This window comes from Schistocerca serialis, chromosome 5 (assembly GCF_023864345.2).
Source record: "Schistocerca serialis cubense isolate TAMUIC-IGC-003099 chromosome 5, iqSchSeri2.2, whole genome shotgun sequence".
NCBI classification, from domain to species: domain Eukaryota; kingdom Metazoa; phylum Arthropoda; class Insecta; order Orthoptera; family Acrididae; genus Schistocerca; species Schistocerca serialis.
The window spans coordinates 33,675,068-33,694,112 of NC_064642.1; the positions used below are offsets into that span (position 1 = coordinate 33,675,068).

Genomic DNA, 19,045 nt, shown 5'->3' on the forward strand with positions numbered 1-19,045 from the left:
GTGCATAAGAGGTAAAGGATTTATTTATTTATTTATATTTTGCGTATGGCAATACAGTGACAATATTTTATATAAGTACAACAATATGTAAACCAAATGTATGAAACAAACAATGTGTAAATAGTACATGTGTGAAAAACAAGCAATAGCACAAAAGAATAAAGTACAAACACTCAAGACAAAATAACTACACGTTAAAAGCTTGCAAGCCTGCGATAGCAGGACGGCAGAAAGTCTACACAAATGGCGGCCGAACTAGATCATTGATCTCTCACGGCCACACACAGCGACAAAACAAGAGGTAAAGGAGAGCGCAGAGAACAGAACCTTGAGGCACACATGCAGTGGGATGGAAGGTACCAGAATTGGTGTTGTTAACAATGGCATAGGACAGGCGACTGGAGAGGAAGGAAGCAATAAGATGGGCATAGTTGATCACCTGCTTCTTGGGTGTCAACATGCTGGTTGCTGCCACACTGTTTTGGTTTTCAGTTCGCTTAGCTGGTACACAGCCTGACAAAGAAAGTGAAACACCCAGAAGTCAAAGTAAATTGGTACTTGTACATACCATCGACAGGTAGGTATATGATTAGAGTTAGAATAGTCCCTGGAAGGTAGAATAACTACAAGAGGGGACTAGTACTCTTTGTTCTCAATGTTGTTACCAGGTGTGGTAGGGTATATGAAGGAGATGTTGATTGATCACCATGAAGCACCTAATAGAGTTTGAAAGCGGTCTCACTGTGGGTCTCCATTTGGACAGCTGGTTGAAAAGCGCAGTATTAAGAATTTGTGTGGCATTCAGGTGTGGGCCAGTACTGAATTGCTTGGGAATGTGAGGGAAGGCATACACATCGTGAGTTTTGGTTGACCATGGTTGAATATCGCATGTGAGGATCAGTGTACTGTGCACCAAGCACATTCATAACCTTTTACATTTACCACAATGAACAAGTAATGGAATCCCTGCAACATTCTGTATTATCCTGAGCCGTTGGTTGCTAGACACTATTGTGGTGCCATTTTTCAACAAGATAATGCCTGTTCACACGTGGCATGTGTATCTATGACCTGTTGAGGTACTCGTGTAGCCAGCGAGATCCCCAGATCTGTCCCCAATAGAAAATGTGTGGAAACACCTCAGATGTAAACTCAGTCCCTGTCTGTGTTCTAGGATATCAAGAGCCATTTACAGTGAGGTGACTAAAGTCATGGGATAGCGATACGCACATACACAGATGGCGGTAGTATTGCATACACAAGGTATGAAAGGGCAGTGCTTTGACAGAGCTATCATTTTTACTCAGGTGGTTCATGTGAATAGATTTCCGACATGATTATAGCCGCCAAATGGCAATTAACACAGTTCGAACGCAGAATGGTAATTGGAGCTAGATACATGGGACATTCCATTTCGGAAATCGTTATAGAATTCAGTATTCCGAGATTCACAGTGTGATGAGTGAATCAAGAATACCAAATTTTAACCATTAGCTCTGACCACAGACAAAGCAGTGGCCAACGGCCGTCAGTTAACGACCGAGTGTGGCAGCATTTGGGGAGAGTTGTCAGTGCAAACAAACAATCAACACAGCGTGAAATGATACCAGAAATCAATGTGGGACGTACAACGAACGTATCCGTTAGGACAATGCGGCGAAATTTGGCGTTGATGGGCTATGGCAGCAGACGAAAGACGCGAGTGCCTTTGCTATCAGCACGACATCGCCTGCAGCACCTCTCCTGGGCTCGTGATCTCACAAGTTGGACCCTAGAAGACTGGAAAACCGTGGCCTGGTCAGATGAGTCCTGATTTCAGTTTATAGAACTTGACTGTGTGGTTCGAATGTGGTGGCAACCCCATACAGCCATGGGCCCAACTTGTCAACAAGACACAGTGCAAGGTGGTGGTGGGTCCGTAATGACGTATGGTGTGTTTATGTGGAATGCATTGGATCTTTTGATCGAACTGAATTGGTCAAAGATTGGAAATTGTTGTGTTCAGCTACTAGGACACAACTGACGCCATACAACGACGGAATTTTTGTGGATGACAATGTGCCAGGTTACTGGGCCACAACTGTTTGCGATTGATTTGAAGAACATTCTGCACAATTCGAGCGAATGTTTTTGCCACCGACATCATCCGAAATGAATACCATCGAACATTTATGGGACATAGCTGAGAGGTCAGTTGGTGCACAAAGTGCTGTGCTGTCAACACTTTCACAGTTACAGACAGTGACAGAGACAGCGTGGCTCCAAATTTCTGCAAAGGGACTTGTTGAGTCCGTGGCACATCGAGCTGCTGCACCTTTTCTTTAGCTCTGCCCGAACAGGCCATGAAGGCTCAACGGTACGGATCGGCCGTCGTGTCATCCCCGTCACTGGATGGAGGGGCATGTGGTCAGGACACCATTCCTCTGGCTGTATGTCAGTTTACGAGACCGGAGCCGCTAATAGAGTAATTCTTCAGTTTGCCTCCATGGGCCGAGAGCAACCGGCTTGCCAACAGTGCTCGGCAGACAGGATGGTCACCCATCTGACTGCTACCCCAGCCCAATAGTACTTAACTTCCGTGATCTGACAGGAACTGGTGCTATCACTGCAGCAAAGCTGTTGGTCCGAGATTCTGCAGGCAAAAGGCGGCTCTACACGATATTAGGAGGTACCCCATGACTATCGTTACCTCAGTGTAGAACGGTTGTGGGTCGCCTCGGTAGAGGATATGACTGCATTATGACACCCGTTCCAAATGAATCGGTGCAAGCGTGCAGGCCAGAGAGAGCGCAACACTATGCTTGTAAGTGAGCTGATACTGCCAAGTTATTTGTGAATCTGACTCACTGTAATAACATGATATACCCTCTCAACCTGTTATCACTTATTTTGCTTCCTCCTTCCCTTCTGGGTGGTTCAGTTTTTTGTCACGAAGTGTATGTTTCTTTGGCGTGACGTCACATGTACTGGACTGCTGTTGAAATTGCTCGTCAATATTTTATAAAGTTTCGTCTTCTGTTACTTATTTTAAAGTTTTTTGTTAACATTTGCTGTAAAAGTAACTTATTAGTGGATTTTCATTAACCTCAGTCTTTCTTCCTGTGTTATTAACTTGAGTAGTCTGTTATTCGCCAGTGTGCTTATGTCGTTCGTCCAAGCCTCACACCTCAGCAGCACCTTCACCGTTGTGTGCCCCCTACCCACCACCTCTACACCCTTCATCTCCTTTCCCAAGGTGGCTTCCGTCGACTCCCCCTCCCGGATGATGCCCTCTCTCCCTCCATTTATCCCTCCTATCTACTCTGATCCTCACCTCCCCCTCCCTTCCTCTGTCCTTTTCCCAGGCTCCCTCTTCCCCCCTCCCATCCTGTTTTTCCCCACCTACCCTCTCTCTGCCTCCCTTCTCTCCCCCGAGTCCTTTTGCATTCCCCTCCTCTGCCTTTCCCCACTCCCTCTCGTGTCTTTCCTGCCACACCCCTTATGAGTCCTCTCCCTCCATCGGCTCCCCCCCCCCCACTTCGTCTCTCCTCTCCTTCCCCCTTTTTGTCCCCTCATATGTCCAGGTCCCCCCTCCCTCTGCCCATGGCTGTGGTGTACTGTTTCAGAGTCATGATCAGACTCATCTTAATTAGGCTGTCAGGCTCGTTAACATGGGGCTGGGGAGGACGCTGATGGCAGAGGGCACGGGTTACATTTCACTGGTGACAGTTGGGTCTATCAGTAGATCGGGTTTCACTAGGCATGGCCTGCACCTCAATAGGTATGGGAAGGGGAGGCTGGCAAAGCTTATAGGTGACAAGTGTAGTTGGTGGTGGTGGGATTGCTCTCGAAAAAAATCCTGTAGTAGTTGGTGTTACAGCTGCACCTTTTTCAGATTGAAGTCAGCTGATAGGTATACCTGCTTAAAGGAAGTCCCTCTAATAAAGGAATCACCTTCATAGGAGGTCAGGTATCCAAGTAGAGAAGGAATTAGCGTATTTATCACAATATAAGAGGTATTAGAGATAAAGTTAGTGAACTGCTTATAGATGTTGACTCTGAAATTATTGGTACATCGGAGCACCACTTAAATAATTTGACAATTCATATGCTTCCTTTACCAGGATACAGATTAGCTGGATGTGTTTCAGGGAGTTCCTTGTGGGGTGGGGGAGTGGTTATGTTCGTAAAAAACAGTATTCCATTTGAGTCCATAGACGTATCACAGCACTGCACTGAACAGATATTTGAATGTTGTGCAGCAGCAGCTGAATTAGTGAAACTAAACTTCTAATTGTTGTTGTTTATAGGTCCCCCAACTCTGACTTCAGAGCATTTCTGATCAGTCTAGAGAGAGTTCTTGATTCACTTTGTAGGAAGTACCAGAAATTAGTTATATGTGGTGCCTTCAATATTAATTTTTGTATATGATGGTGCAAGAAATAGATGTTGATAGATCTCCTAAATTCATGTGATCTGATGCAGACTGTGTTTTTTTTCAACTAGGGTGCAGGGGAACAGTAGCACAGCAATAGACAAAATTTTTATTCAGTCTTCATTACTAGATAGGCATTCTGTTAGTAAAAGGGTGAATGGTCTTTCAGACCATGATGCACAAATTTTAACACTAAAAGCCTTTTGTACTAACAATGTCACATATAATTACAAACTATGTAGGAAAGTTGATCAAACAGCAATAGAGAGTTTTTTAAACCTTGTCAAGGAACAAGAGTGGCAGGATGTTTATAGTGCCGGTAACATAGATGATAAATATAATGCTTTCCCAAATACATTTCTCATGTTCTTTGATAGTTGTTTTCCACTAGAACGTTCTAAACAGAGTACTAGCAGTAATGGGCAGCCCAGGTGGCTGACTAATGGAATAAGGATATCATGTAGAACAAAGTGAGAATTGTATAAAAATGTTAGAAGTAATCACAGTCAAGTTACAGTAGCCCATTACAAACACTATTGTAAGGTCTTAAAAATGATATTAGGAAGGCAAAGAGTATATGGTATACGAACACAATAGTTAATTCACAGGATAAAATTAAAACCATATGGTCAGTTGCAAAGGAAGTGTCTGGACAGCAACAGGAGGTTGACAATATAAAGTCAGTTCTTAGGAAAAATTATTCTGTTACTGATAAATCAGATCTATGTACAGTATTTAACGATCACTTTCTGAGCATTGCTGGTGAATTAAATAAAAATTTAGTTTCTACAGGGAATCATATAGCTTTCTTGGCAAATGCCATTCCACGATTGATGTCTGAAATACTCCTCTGTGATACAGACAAGGGGGAAATTGAATCAATAATTAAATCACTGAAGACTAAGGACTCCATGGCCTAGTAGACTATTGAAGTACTGTGCTGCATATGTTAGCCCTGTATTTAGCCATGTTTTTTAATTTTTCCTTTAGGAATGGTCAGTTTCCTTAACTATTAAAGTACTCAGTAGTAAAGCCAATTTATAAAAAGGGAGAAAAGGATAATGTAGACAATTTCAGACCTTTTTCTATGTCATCAGTGTTTGGTAAAGTTATTGAAAAGGCTGTGTATGTAAGGTTAATTGACCATTTTATATCACATGATTTGCTATCAAATGTACAGCTTGGCCTTAGAAGTCGTTCAACAACTGGAAATGCTATATTCTATTTTCGCTGCGAGGTACTGGATGGGTTAAAGAAAAGGTTTCGAATGGTAGGCACATTTTTTTTTAATTTAACTGAAGCATTTGATTGTTTCAAGCACAAAATATTGCTCCAGAAGTTGGGCCATTATGGAATATGGGGAGCAGCTCACAATTGGTTCACATCATACTTTAGCAACAGACAGCAAAATCCCCTTATTCACAGTGCTTAGAATGGCTGTGATGTGGGGTCTCAGTGGGGTACAGTCAAGTGGGAGGTGCCCCAGGGATCAGTGTTGGGGCCACTCCTGTTCCTTATTTATATAAATGATATGCCCTCTAGTATTTCTGTTTGCTGATGACACTAGCGTGGTAGTAAAGGATGTTGTGTGCAACATCGGCTCAGTTTCAAATAGTGCGGTTCATGACCTAAGTTCATGGCTTGTAGAAAACAAACTAACACGAATCACAACAAGACTCAGTTTCTACAGTTTGTAACACACAATCCAACAAAACCTGACGTTTTAATTTCACAGAATGGGCATATGATTAGTGAAACTGAATAGTTCAAATTTCTAGGTGTTCAGATAGATTCAGATAGGTAGTAAACTGTCATGGAAAGCCCACATTCAGGATCTTGTTCAAAGACTTGATGCTGCCATTTTTACTATTCGAACGGTATCTGAAGTGACTGATCGTTAAACAAGAAAATTAGTCTTCTTTGCTTATTTTCAATCGCTTATGTCGTATGAAATTATATTTCGGTGTAACTCTTCCCATTCTAAAAGGATATTTTTTGCTCAGAAATGGGCAGTTCGGGCAATAGGTGGTGTAAGTTGACGAACCTCTTGTTGACTCCTGTTCACGAATCTGGGTATTTTGACATTGGCCCCTCGATATATATTCCTTACCGTCATTTCTTGTTAACAATATTAGCTTATTCCCAAGAATAAGCAGCTTTCACTCAGTTAATACCTGGCAGAAATAACTTGCATTTGTATCAGAATTCCTTAACTCTTGTGCAGAGAGATGTGCAGTATACTATTGCATGCATTTTCAATAAGCTACCACTCGAATTCAAAAGTCTTAGCATTAATACACGCTTTTTCAAATCGAAACTGAAGAGTTTTCTCATGGGTCACTCCTATTCTGTCCAGGAGTTCCTTGAAAAATTAAGCTGATTCTTGTTGTATTGTAGATTGTGTTTATTTATGGACTGACTTTTTTCTGGTTCATAAACATTTTATTTTTATCTGTTATTAGTTTTATGTTGTAATTTCATGAACTGACACGTTCCATGACCCTGGAGATTTGGTCCTACGAAACTTGACATGTAAATAAATAAATAAATAGAAAGAAGGGATGCAGGCGTGGTACTACGCGGCGACCGACCTTGTCGTTCTCGAGGGCGACGGCGTCGCGCAGCTCGGTGGTGAAGAGCGGTGGCTGAGCCTGCGGCCGGTCCAGCGTCACGGTGAGCGGCTCCGACAGCTCCCCGGGCTCTGAGCGGCCAGCGGCGCTCTCGGCGCTGACGCGGAACTGGTAGCGCCAGCCGGGCTCCAGGCCCGACAGCGCCGCTTCGGGCCGCAGCGTCGGCGCAGGCGTCGAGCGCACCCAGTGCGGCGTGCCCGCGCGCCGGTGCTCCACCAGGTAGCCTGCCGCACAGGGGCTGCGTCCGTCTCACGCGAGTACCACAGCACTCTCGTAAACAACAACAAACAGGTTGACAACATGGCGGGCAGTGTAATGCTGTCCCTGTCACTGCCGTCGTGCGAATCATTTGCGGTCTGGCTTCTCTACATCTACACTTAGTTAGCAAAACGACTTGTATTTTGCAGAGGGAATTTTTGGTACCACTGTCATTATACGAGGGTCTGAACTTAAGTAGTGACAACTATTTATTCACAACCGATACAACAGAGTTACATGTTTGCACCTGTTACTGTCCTTCAAAGTAGTCACCAGCGTCGTGTAGAGACCGCTGCCAGCGATGTGGAAGGCGTAGTATACCGTTAGCAGAGCGTATTCTGTATATGGTCTGAATGGAGCAGTTTACTGCCTGTCGACCCTCTGGAACAGTTCTGAATCGAATGTCACGAAGTGGTTCCTTCATCTTCAGAACCAAATCAAAGTCATAAAGGCTTAAGTCCGGGGAGTATGGTGGATCATACAGTACTTCCCAGTCCCATCGACCGAACAGAGCAGCCACAGCTTGCGCTGTCGTGCAAAATGAGGGGTGGGTTGCGCAGTAAGTGTCGCCGCTTCTTTCGCAAAGCTGGTCTCAGGTGAAGCTCCAAAGTCGAACAGTAATACAGTACATTGACAGTCTGCTGTGGAGGAACTTAATGTGTTAGGAGAACACTATCACAGTCGTACACGAGAATCACCATAACTTTCAGCATACTGGGGTCCTGATGCACTTTCGACTTTCGCAGCGACCCATAGTGACGCCATTTGTTGGATTGGCGTTTCAGTTTTGGCTCGAACGATGCGACCCATGCGTTTCTGTTTCGAAAACATAGTGACACCGTTACATTAGACTGCTCGCTCACAAGTGACTATGTTTCCCTCGATTGCGCAGACGCCCGTGACGTGGGACGGCCGAGTCCATTTGCTCTGAGGTAAGGCAGGTATGTCAACACCGTGTGCTACAGCGACAACAGCAGATACCATTGCGTAGTGTCTCCACAGCAGTGTTGCCACTATTTAAGTTCCATCCTACGTAATTATGTGCAATGTTACTAAGATAAGTAGTAACACACAGATTACCTATTAAAAACCGTACATACAATGGTGTCCAAATTTAAAGCAACAAACGGAAATTTTGCAAGGTTGCGTTTCTTTTGACACATACAGTATAAACAGGTGATAGTACAGTAGAAGCAATGTGAAGAATACAGAACGTAATCAGGTGCAACATGAAAAACACTAGACAAAAATGTTCTTCATTATTTTACAACTTAACGGATTTGCACACACATTCTGACAACTGTTTTCATTGTGGGGTGTGACCACATCTGGCACCAGTACAGGTCTGACAACGACGGGACATGCTATGAGTGATGTCATCAGTCTCATGTTGAGGCAACAACGCCCATTCTTCCTTCAGAGTTGCTGGCAAGTCTTGGAGAGTGGTGGATTCTGACGTGATGGAACCCGTTTGCCTTGTGCATCTCACACATGATCTACGGGATTCAAATCGGGAGAGCGAGCAGGCCACGCCATGCATGCAATATTTTCTGTTAAAAAAAAAAAAAAAAAAAAAAAAAAAGCACATCCGTCCTCTATGAGGTCGAGCATTATCGTCCATCAGTACGACCTCTGGGCCCACAGCACCTCGCAACAACAGCGCATGAGATCCAAGATCTCCTCACGGCACCAGATAGCAGTTAAGTCATGACTGGTCAACATAATCCCTACCCACACAACTCGGGATCCTCCTCAATATTGGTCTATTTCCACAAAGTTTGAGTCCTCAAACTGTATTCCACATGCCTTCCAGATGCGAATCCATCGAGAATCACACTCCAGACCAAATCGGGAATCATCTGTGAAAAGAACATTTTCCTACTCTTTGACAGTCTAGGTGCCAGTCGACGGCTCCACTCTTGACGTTCCCTTCTTTGAAGACACACCATAGGTAAACAGACAGCAAGTTTCCAATAATAAAGGCCACTCGGCTGAGGCATTTTTTCCACTGTTTTCCTCGGTACAACACGTTCAGGGGCTGCTGCGATATCAGATGACAGTTGCACTGCAGTGGTAAGGTGGTACTGTCATGCCCTTACAGCCAAATAATGCTCTACTCTTTCTGATGTCACACGCTGTCGGCCCTGTACTCGTCTCTGAAATACAGTTTCGGTCTCTCTAAACTGTGGCCTCATTCGAGAAACAACAGAACGATTCACATTAAGTTTGTACGATTATACACTCCTGGAAATGGAAAAAAGAACACATTGACGCCGGTGTGTCAGACCCACCATACTTGCTCCGGACACTGCGAGAGGGCTGTACAAGCAATGATCACACGCACGGCACAGCGGACACACCAGGAACCACGGTGTTGGCCGTCGAATGGCGCTAGCTGCGCAGCATTTGTGCACCGCCGCCGTCAGTGTCAGCCAGTTTGCCGTGGCATACGGAGCTCCATCGCAGTCTTTAACACTGGTAGCATGCCGCGACAGCGTGGACGTGAACCGTATGTGCAGTTGACGGACTTTGAGCGAGGGCGTATAGTGGGCATGCGGGAGGCCGGGTGGACGTACCGCCGAATTGCTCAACACGTGGGGCGTGAGGTCTCCACAGTACATCGATGTTGTCGCCAGTGGTCGGCGGAAGGTGCACGTGCCCGTCGACCTGGGACCGGACCGCAGCGACGCACGGATGCACGCCAAGACCGTAGGATCCCACGCAGTGCCGTAGGGGACCGCACCGCCACTTCCCAGCAAATTAGGGACACTGTTGCTCCTGGGGTATCGGCGAGGACCATTCGCAACCGTCTCCATGAAGCTGGGCTACGGTCCCGCACACCGTTAGGCCGTCTTCCGCTCACGCCCCAACATCGTGCAGCCCGCCTCCAGTGGTGTCGCGACAGGCGTGAATGGAGGGACGAATGGAGACGTGTCGTCTTCAGCGATGAGAGTCGCTTCTGCCTTGGTGCCAACGATGGTCGTATGCGTGTTTGGCGCCGTGCAGGTGAGCGCCACAATCAGGACTGCATACGACCGAGGCACACAGGGCCAACACCCGGCATCATGGTGTGGGGAGCGATCTCCTACACTGGCCGTACACCACTGGTGATCGTCGAGGGGACACTGAATAGTGCACGGTACATCCAAACCGTCATCGAACCCATCGTTCTACCATTCCTATACCGGCAAGGGAACTTGCTGTTCCAACAGGACAATGCACGTCCGCATGTATCCCGTGCCACCCAACGTGCTCTAGAAGGTGTAAGTCAACTACCCTGGCCAGCAAGATCTCCGGATCTGTCCCCCCTTGAGCATGTTTGGGACTGGATGAAGCGTCGTCTCACGCGGTCTGCACGTCCAGCACGAACGCTGGTCCAACTGAGGCGCCAGGTGGAAATGGCATGGCAAGCCGTTCCACAGGACTACATCCAGCATCTCTACGATCGTCTCCATGGGAGAATAGCAGCCTGCATTGCTGCGAAAGGTGGATATACACTGTACCAGTGCCGACATTGTGCATGCTCTGTTGCCTGTGTCTATGTGCCTGTGGTTCTGTCAGTGTGATCATGTGATGTATCTGACCCCAGGAATGTGTCAATAAAGTTTCCCCTTCCTGGGACAATGAATTCACGGTGTTCTTATTTCAATTTCCAGGAGTGTATCAGATACAGGACGGGGAAATAGTAGTTTGCTGTTTTAATTTTGGACACCAGTGTAGTTATACTGGTTTGACAGTTAACATGCCACACGGCAACCGGAGCCTAATCATCCATATTTCTAAACGGATAATCCACTTCATGCAGCACAGTCCCAGTTGCAAGTTGCTTGTCTGACGGCTTCCAGGGGCAAAAAAATTTGGTTTTCAGTATTTCACAAAGTTATTGCACAAATGTTATAATTTAATATGCTATCATAATCTACTCATTGAAAGATATCTTACGTCAAAGCTTTAACACATTAAGACAATTCTTGCAGTCAGAAACTGTATGTATGTGTTGAGGCAATATATCTCACGGCGCGCAAATTGCCAAGACCATATTCATACATTATCTGAGAAAGAGAGCACTTAGTGACTTTAAACAAACTTTAAACATAACTTCAAAGCTTTCCTAAACTACTTCTCACTTTCAAGCTCAGTGTGAAATATTTAACACAGTAAGTTATTTGTAAGGTAATCAGAATTTTGTAGCTGTTTTATACATAACAGTTAGATTCTTTGAAGAATTGTGGGTGGAGTGTTAAGTGCTAACATAGAACAGCCCTGTTAACCGATCTGGCACTTTCTCACGCCTCAACAGTGAGGAACAGTTCGGCTCGAAGTGAGTAATGGTGGCTGAAGGTGAGGGGTGAGGAGGCAGGGAGGTATCAGGACAGCTTCTCAGGATACGGCCGGTAATGTCACCGTGTACAGAGATACATCGCTTCACGGTGGCTCATTAATGCATTTTGTGGCAGATTTATTTTCTAAGATTTCTATGATGAAGCACAACATTTCTTATGGCCGATGCAGCCCTGTGATCGATGTCATTACTGGTCAAAATTTAAATTAACATCAAAATGTATGTAGTGCCTTTTATATCCAGACGTTAAACAAATATGAATGTCTATTACTTATTTTGCTTTTCACAAAAGCATCAATGTTTGGTACCCTTTTGAGGGCACAGCTAATTCGGAGACAAATTTTAAAGTTGAAATGTATGTATGAGTCTCCGTGGCTAGCTCTTTTTGTCTTCATTGTGGAAAGACCTTACTTACGCAAATATGTAGATTAAAACAGCGATATAATCGTAGCTGCGAAGTTGTAAAATCGTCGAGGTTTATGTTGAGGAAAACCCTTGTAAAAGTCTACGAGACTAATTTTGTTACGAAAGTTATCACACACCCCCAGTGACACTGTAGCTCTGTAAATTTTACCTTTTTCCCAGTTTCAACACAGTCAATACCAACTAAAAATGAAATTGGAAAGACGTTAAACTTTCCATTCAACTTCTGAAATTTAAATTCGTGAAGAAGGTCAATGAGTATATTTTGATACTACTCATGTGCTCCTCTGCTGTCGTCGTTAAAGAACAGCTTGTACCAAGGAGCGATGTCGAAATTTCCGAGCTGTCTATTCTACAAAAACAGTTTATCTTAAGCCCGTGAATGCAATCACACGTCTCTGCAGTTAACATGTTCCATCCTGCAATGCTAAATTCAAAACATAGAGATAGAGGTACTTATAAAGCAGTAACACATATTTAAAACAAATTTAGTCACTAAAACAGTAAGTTAAGTAATTATGTAAGAAAATATCCTTTATTAGCCTTGTCTTTCACAGCTTCCATATGTAGGAAAGTTGTTTGGCCTTGGAGTACCAATTTGTGTGCGTCCTTCTTAGATTCTATACACTGGATCCATTTTTCCTTAACTTTACTGTCAGCAACAATTCTATCTGGGCTCTGCATTGAAGTAACTCCCGATTCATCCATGTTCCAAAATTCACGAGGTTGAAAATTAGACATTCCGTGCACTGTTGTCAGATAACTAAAAAAGTATTCCACTTTCGTTCGGTTGAAGCTCGAGAATCGTGCTAAGCTGCTTGCCTCTGTTTTGAGTATTAACAGAGTTTCATGCCTTTAAAAAAAAAAAAATAGCAAAGCAATGATCTCGAGCACATACGACAAGATTTAGGACATTTAATAAAATTTTCCACGCAAAGATCACAATCTATGGTTTTGATTTCTTTTGGTGTTACACCGTAGGAAACGTCAGTTGCTTGAGGATGATATTGCTTTAATTCATTCTCATCATCGCTAGAAAAACTTTTGCTACACTGAAAACAGCGAACCATCATTACTTTTTGAATTTGGTTTTGGGAGATTTTCTCCCAATATCTTACTAAATTTCGATGACAGATTTGATAATCAGCTTCAGCCTTACAAGTTCGTTATCCATCCTTTATCAGCTTCCCAACTGCTACAAGCATAATGCCTGTGTACAGGTTGTCACATGGAATCAGCATCCCCGAAATTCTTGCAATAACTAACCCTGAAGTGGCACTTCAGACAAAAACCCAAAAACCTCAATGGCGATACAGAATAACATTGTGCAACTGTTGTAAAATAGTAGAAAGTGGTTGGGATAATTCACCGAACGATGCTCCCAACCAGGAGATGCTTGATCTAGTTCAGAATGGTCCAGTGATTCTCTTTAACGAGTGCAGTTTGTCTCCAGACATCGATCGGTTGCGGAGCAGAAAAATTATTTTCGTAGTTTGAAAACATTTTTGGCAGTTAGTTTCCTTGGTAGTAATTTTTCAAATATATGCAATAATTATTGTAAATGTATACCAAAGATTAAAACTGCGATGTAGGTAAAACAGCCGTAGATCGTTACATATCGCAAGATTTTTTGTCTGTGGATAAAACTGTTACGTTGTAAAGCCCAAGATGGCATGTCGGGCAATATGGAATACTTTGTATTCCTTAAAACCATCCTCGCCTGAGGAGGTGCGGAGAACAAAGATTAGGTTTGTGACTCAAGCAAACAGATGAATGTAAAACGCATCACCTCCACTACATAAACAAATAGTTATTTCAGAACTTTGTTTTCAAGTTAGCAAAATCAAGTTTTGTTATCGACCAAAATTATTTTTCTGTTACTTATAAGTAGAGACCGCATCAAATGCATTTGCATGTTACATATGCATTTACATATTATGCTCCTTTTCACAGGGTATTGCATATTTTAACTAAAAACTAGTGACGATGCATCTTTCCGCAATATGTTTACAATATTTTAAAAATTTAAACGGGCGGTCTCTAGATCGATCTAGTTTTGATGTCTCATAGATTGACCGCGACCTAAAATTGCGTGTAATCGCTAACCGAGAGGCCACTGGCTAGCAAAATCGTTTCAGAAGAGGAACAGGAGCAGGCAGACAAGAGCCAATGTTCCTGTGTCCGCGAGCTCGGTTAATTCCCTCCGCTGTCATACCGTACGCGTTGGCAACAACTGAATTAAACTATGCAAGCTTTTAGTCGCACGTAAATTGTTTCAGTTTAGCTTTCTATTTACTTGTACACAGTTGAACGTGTTTATGACGTGTATGGTGTAACGTGTTGTGCGCCATGCCACCCGAAGAAAGAAAAAGCTGACCATCCTGGAATAATTTATATATGACGGAATAGTTTTATATTGTCGAGTTTGCGAGAAAAACGTTTCGTGCAAAAAAAAAGTTTCAGAATTGACCAGCATGTCAAGACACGTCTTCATATCGCAGGAATGCAGAAGAAACGACCACGACAATTACTTCTGGCAAGAGCAAGTTGCAGTAGCAGGGGTTTGTCCAAAGGTAACCAAAAAAAGTCGGTTTAACTTGGATCTATATGAAGCATTCATTGCAAGCAATATTCCTCTTCACAAACTTAAAAACCGTATCCTCACAGTTTTCCTGTGCAAATATTGCTTAAATCAAAATATTCCAGATGAATCAACATTGCGTAAAAATTACAGACTGACAATTTAAGTCAATGTTCTGGAAGAAATACGCAATGAACTCAAGGACATCGTCATCTGGGTTTCAGTTAACGAAACTACAGACACTTATGGTCGTTACATTGCAGATTTAATTGTTGGTGCTTTAAAAGAAGAGCTTTCTTCTTCCTATTTAGCGGCCTGCAAATAACTTGAAAAAGTAAATCAGTCTATGATCGGCAGATTTGTGAACGAGTGTATCAGAAAATCTTCTGTAGATGAATGGGTGTTTGTGTTTATTTGAGGCACTGCTCCATATATGATCAAAGCAGGAAAAGCCCTCCGAGTATTTTATCCAAATTTGATTCATGTGACGTGTGTTGCTCATGGAGTACATCTCCTTGCTGAAGAAGCAAGTTCTACGTTGTGAGTGTAAATAAACTGACTTCAATGACAAAGAAAGTGTTTCTAAAGGCTCCTGCTCGCATCAAGACCTACAACGTGAAAACCACCAAATGTGCCTTTACCTACCAAATCAGTGGTCGAAGCTGTGTTGTTTTAAAACGAACATTTCCAGGCCATTAGAGAGGTAGTGAACGACTTCAATAGTGCAGAGGCTTTGGCAGTTTGCCAGTGGAAGGAAGCTTTCAATGTTTCCGGTATTAATAAGAAGTTGCTGTGATTAGCACTCATTTTTTCCATATACCTGCAAGTATGAAAAAGCTTAAAACTCATGATTTGGGGTTGAATGAGTCTATTCAGTTAATGAATCAAATTATTCTAGTGAACTCCTCATTGCCGGAGGTATTCCCAAGAAAACTTAAAGAAAAGTTTGAAAACATTTTAAACAATAACCCAGTCTTTGAACTCTTGTGCCAAATTGATAGTTTTATTAATGGGACAGGTGAACTTTTACCAGAATCAATAAGAGCCAACCTGGCACCCAAATTCAAATACTGGCCAGTTACTTCACTTGATACAGAACGCTCCTTTTCTGCTCATAAAAATGTTTTGAGTGATTGAAGACACAATCTTACTACCAAAAATTTAGAACAGTACTTGGTCGTTTATGTTTACAATAGTAGCAAAAAGTAAAATAAATTGTAAATAATGCTTTGATCCAATAGTATTAACTAAAAGTTAATGCTGTTCAAAAAATTAGTGATTGTATGTTGTTCTTTAAATAAAATGTTATGGAGTTTTTGAGCGTGCCTCAGTGTGTGCGATATATCTCGAAGTTCGCTCTGTACATATGGACTGTTTCGACTGCGACTCACTCGCATCGCATCCGCTTGTTGCCGGCAAGAATAGCAAAGAAGGAACAATTCATGAAACACTAACTAAAAACTAATAATTTTGTAAATTTTTAGATAATAATCCCAGAAAGAGGCCCTCACTGACCTCTGCCAGAAACTACTCAGAAAATGATATCAGCGTTCTAAATATACCGATTTTTCGCGTGGCCGGGGCTCTTCTTCGCAACTGATATGCACGGGTCTGACTTTGAGATATAATGGACGCAGTAACTACCAGTTTAGTGTTGGAGGGCAGCGCAGAGGGTAAAAATCGTAGCGGGAGACGAAGAAATGAAAACACTAAGCAGGTTCAGGAGGATGTAGGGTGCAGTAGTTACTTGGACATGATGAAGCTTGAGAGGATAGAGTAGCATGGAGAGCTGCATCAAACCAGTCTCTGGACTGAAGACAACAACAATTGCCATGTTTTTTATCATTTGATCTTGCATATTTCGACAATTTTCATGCATTTTTAAGCATTTTCATGCATATTTGCATGAATATTTTAGGTTATTATGATGCATACAATCCGGTCTCTACTTATAAGTAAGTATTCCATATTAGCCTCGTAATGCAGCTTTTTTTTATAAAACTTGTTTTTCGGTGGTAACATTTTCAAATTTTACTAACAAAATACAAATAATTATAGCCAAATAGTCGAAGTTTACGATAAAGTGTATTTGAGAGCTGAGAATGAGTTCAATTTGGAGGTACTGTTACAAAAGTAAATGGTATTCATGTTAACCTAACTACTTCTAAACGAATACCCACACCTGCAAAAACACAAAAGGCCAATAAACTGGAGGAAACTGTGACCAGGAGCAATAAATTGCTTATATGCTATTCAGAATATTGTAAGCACACTGTGGTTTGAGTTTAGAGCTCTAGGAAGTAGCAGCAACTTGGACGTGTGACAACCAACACATGTGACAAACTCCCCCAGCCACCGGTATGTGTTGTTAAACGGCTACCTCCTTAAGAAAAATTTTCACAGAAAAGGATCCCTTACAGATTAAAACTGTGTGCCAGATAACAACTCTCAAAGCTTTAATCTGTCAGGAAGTTTCAAACAAGCGCACACACCAGTGCAGAGTGAAAATTCATTCTGGAAGTTTCTTAGGGTATGGATGAAAGGGGGAATTATAACTTTATACTGCACTTGGACACGTTAGGAACAAAAGATGCAGGTCGGCATTATGATCTCATTGTCATAACTGACTGGCAAGAGGAAGGTCTCAGACACCGATTCAGGTTGAATTTTGCAGGCCGCTTGTGTACAACCTAAAACGAAGGACTCGAACAACTAGCTCAACGTCTCCCCCCCCCCCCTCCCCCCCTACTCCGTTTTTGTGAAAATCATCCCTAAAGGTTATGGTGAGCGATCGACTCAAAATTGGCGGGATCGATGGATAATTGTAAATATAATATTTTTCATCATCAGGTATGGGTCCGCAAACGCATACTTCTCTTGAAATCGAGGAAAGAAACTTTTACAAGTGTCGCTTATGTACCAATATGGTAAATGCTTTTCGCCGAGAGCGCATAGAACGCCGGCATAGTAGCTCAGCGTGTTCGGTCAGATCGTTAGCTGCCGTCTGTAATAAAGAAACTGAGTGAATGGATCAACGATGAACTTGAATAACCGTCGTGGGACGTCCGCCCTGAACAAATAATACGACCAATAAGGAGCAAACTGATATTTAAAAAAAGTGGTTAACGTTAGAAAAGAAAACAGCGCAACGGCGAAGGTGGGAAGCGGAGAAGCCGGGTTCGAATCTCGAGGAAACTGTACTGTTTTCTTTTTTTTTAAATTGTAGTTTTTCGCATCAGAATTCATAGGGTTAGGGGGGGTTAATAAGGCACGCAAATCAACACGGAATAATAATAATAATAATAATAATAATAATAATAATAATAATAAGGTAGGCAAACTAATTTCCCAAACGACGTGTATTAGTAAAGAATTAAACTTCTAAGCGTTTTCACGTGAAAATAACTCCGAGTAAGAGTGCTGCGAAAGCCAACCGCGCGACGCTTGTTTACAGCGAGGCACGGGACCGAATGCTCGCGGAGATACTTATGTTGTCCCGATTGCCTGTTCGTCATACCGTAGTTGTGAATCTCGAAGATTGAGGGTGTCCAGCACGAACCTTATAGAGGTCAATCGGAAAGAGCTGTTTTCCGTCATTAGGCCGCCGCGAACCTCGAGGAAACACGTCATGATTTTTTGTCGTTAAGCCGCCCAATAAAAAATGTTTTATGAAAGAATACACTGATCTTCCGTAAGTAACATATGACTTGTACTGCATGTAGTTTGTAGTAATTAGCTTTTCTGTTTATTCCATAGTAATTAGTTATTGTTTGTTGCGTCATATCTTTCAGCTGCATAATCTGAATAATGGAGGATGTACATCCTTCGACCAGCGCTGAAATATGTAGTTGGGAGCCTGTCACAGAAGACCACAAGCCGCAAATTACCGACGATGTGCTGTGCTCTTCTTTGGTTTGTAAAAGTGTTACAAGATAGATGCATTATCAATGCACCACCGGAAGCAAGCAGTTCTGTATCTCGGCGTTCCAGATTGATAGGAGCGGCTACCGTCGAGCGATTTTTGGAGCTGACGAGCGAAATGACTTTTGTTGATACTGAAGTACTATACCATGAAGACGAACCAGAAGGTGATTCAGCAGAAGATAACCGTCTAGTGAATCGCAAAATGGTCATAACACTTTGGAAATGTCCACGTCGCATGCAATTTGTGCTTCATCTGTTCCCCATGAGTATTACGAACCGGTTACTAAACGACTGAACTACGGCTCAACACCCGTTGAAGTAAAAGTAAAGGTGGTAGCGCAACCAAAAAATCAACCAAATTTGAAGCTACAAACACTGCAAAAGAATGGAGCAACAATTGCCCTGAAAAGGAAGATGGACCTAAAATTGTAGGAAAATGATATCGTTAAAGGAGGGACAAGATACGACAAATA

At 42.8% G+C, this 19,045-nt stretch overlaps 1 protein-coding gene across 1 annotated transcript in view; it reads right to left on the reverse strand.

The window, feature by feature from the left end:
- LOC126482275 (uncharacterized) overlaps window positions 1-19,045 on the reverse strand; it is a 242,662-nt gene that overhangs the window by 162,828 nt on the left and 60,789 nt on the right. Inside the window, exon 3 of the mRNA XM_050106260.1 lies at window positions 7,006-7,268. Coding sequence (XP_049962217.1) covers window positions 7,006-7,268 — 263 coding nt within the window. The remainder of the gene's footprint in view (window positions 1-7,005; window positions 7,269-19,045) is intronic.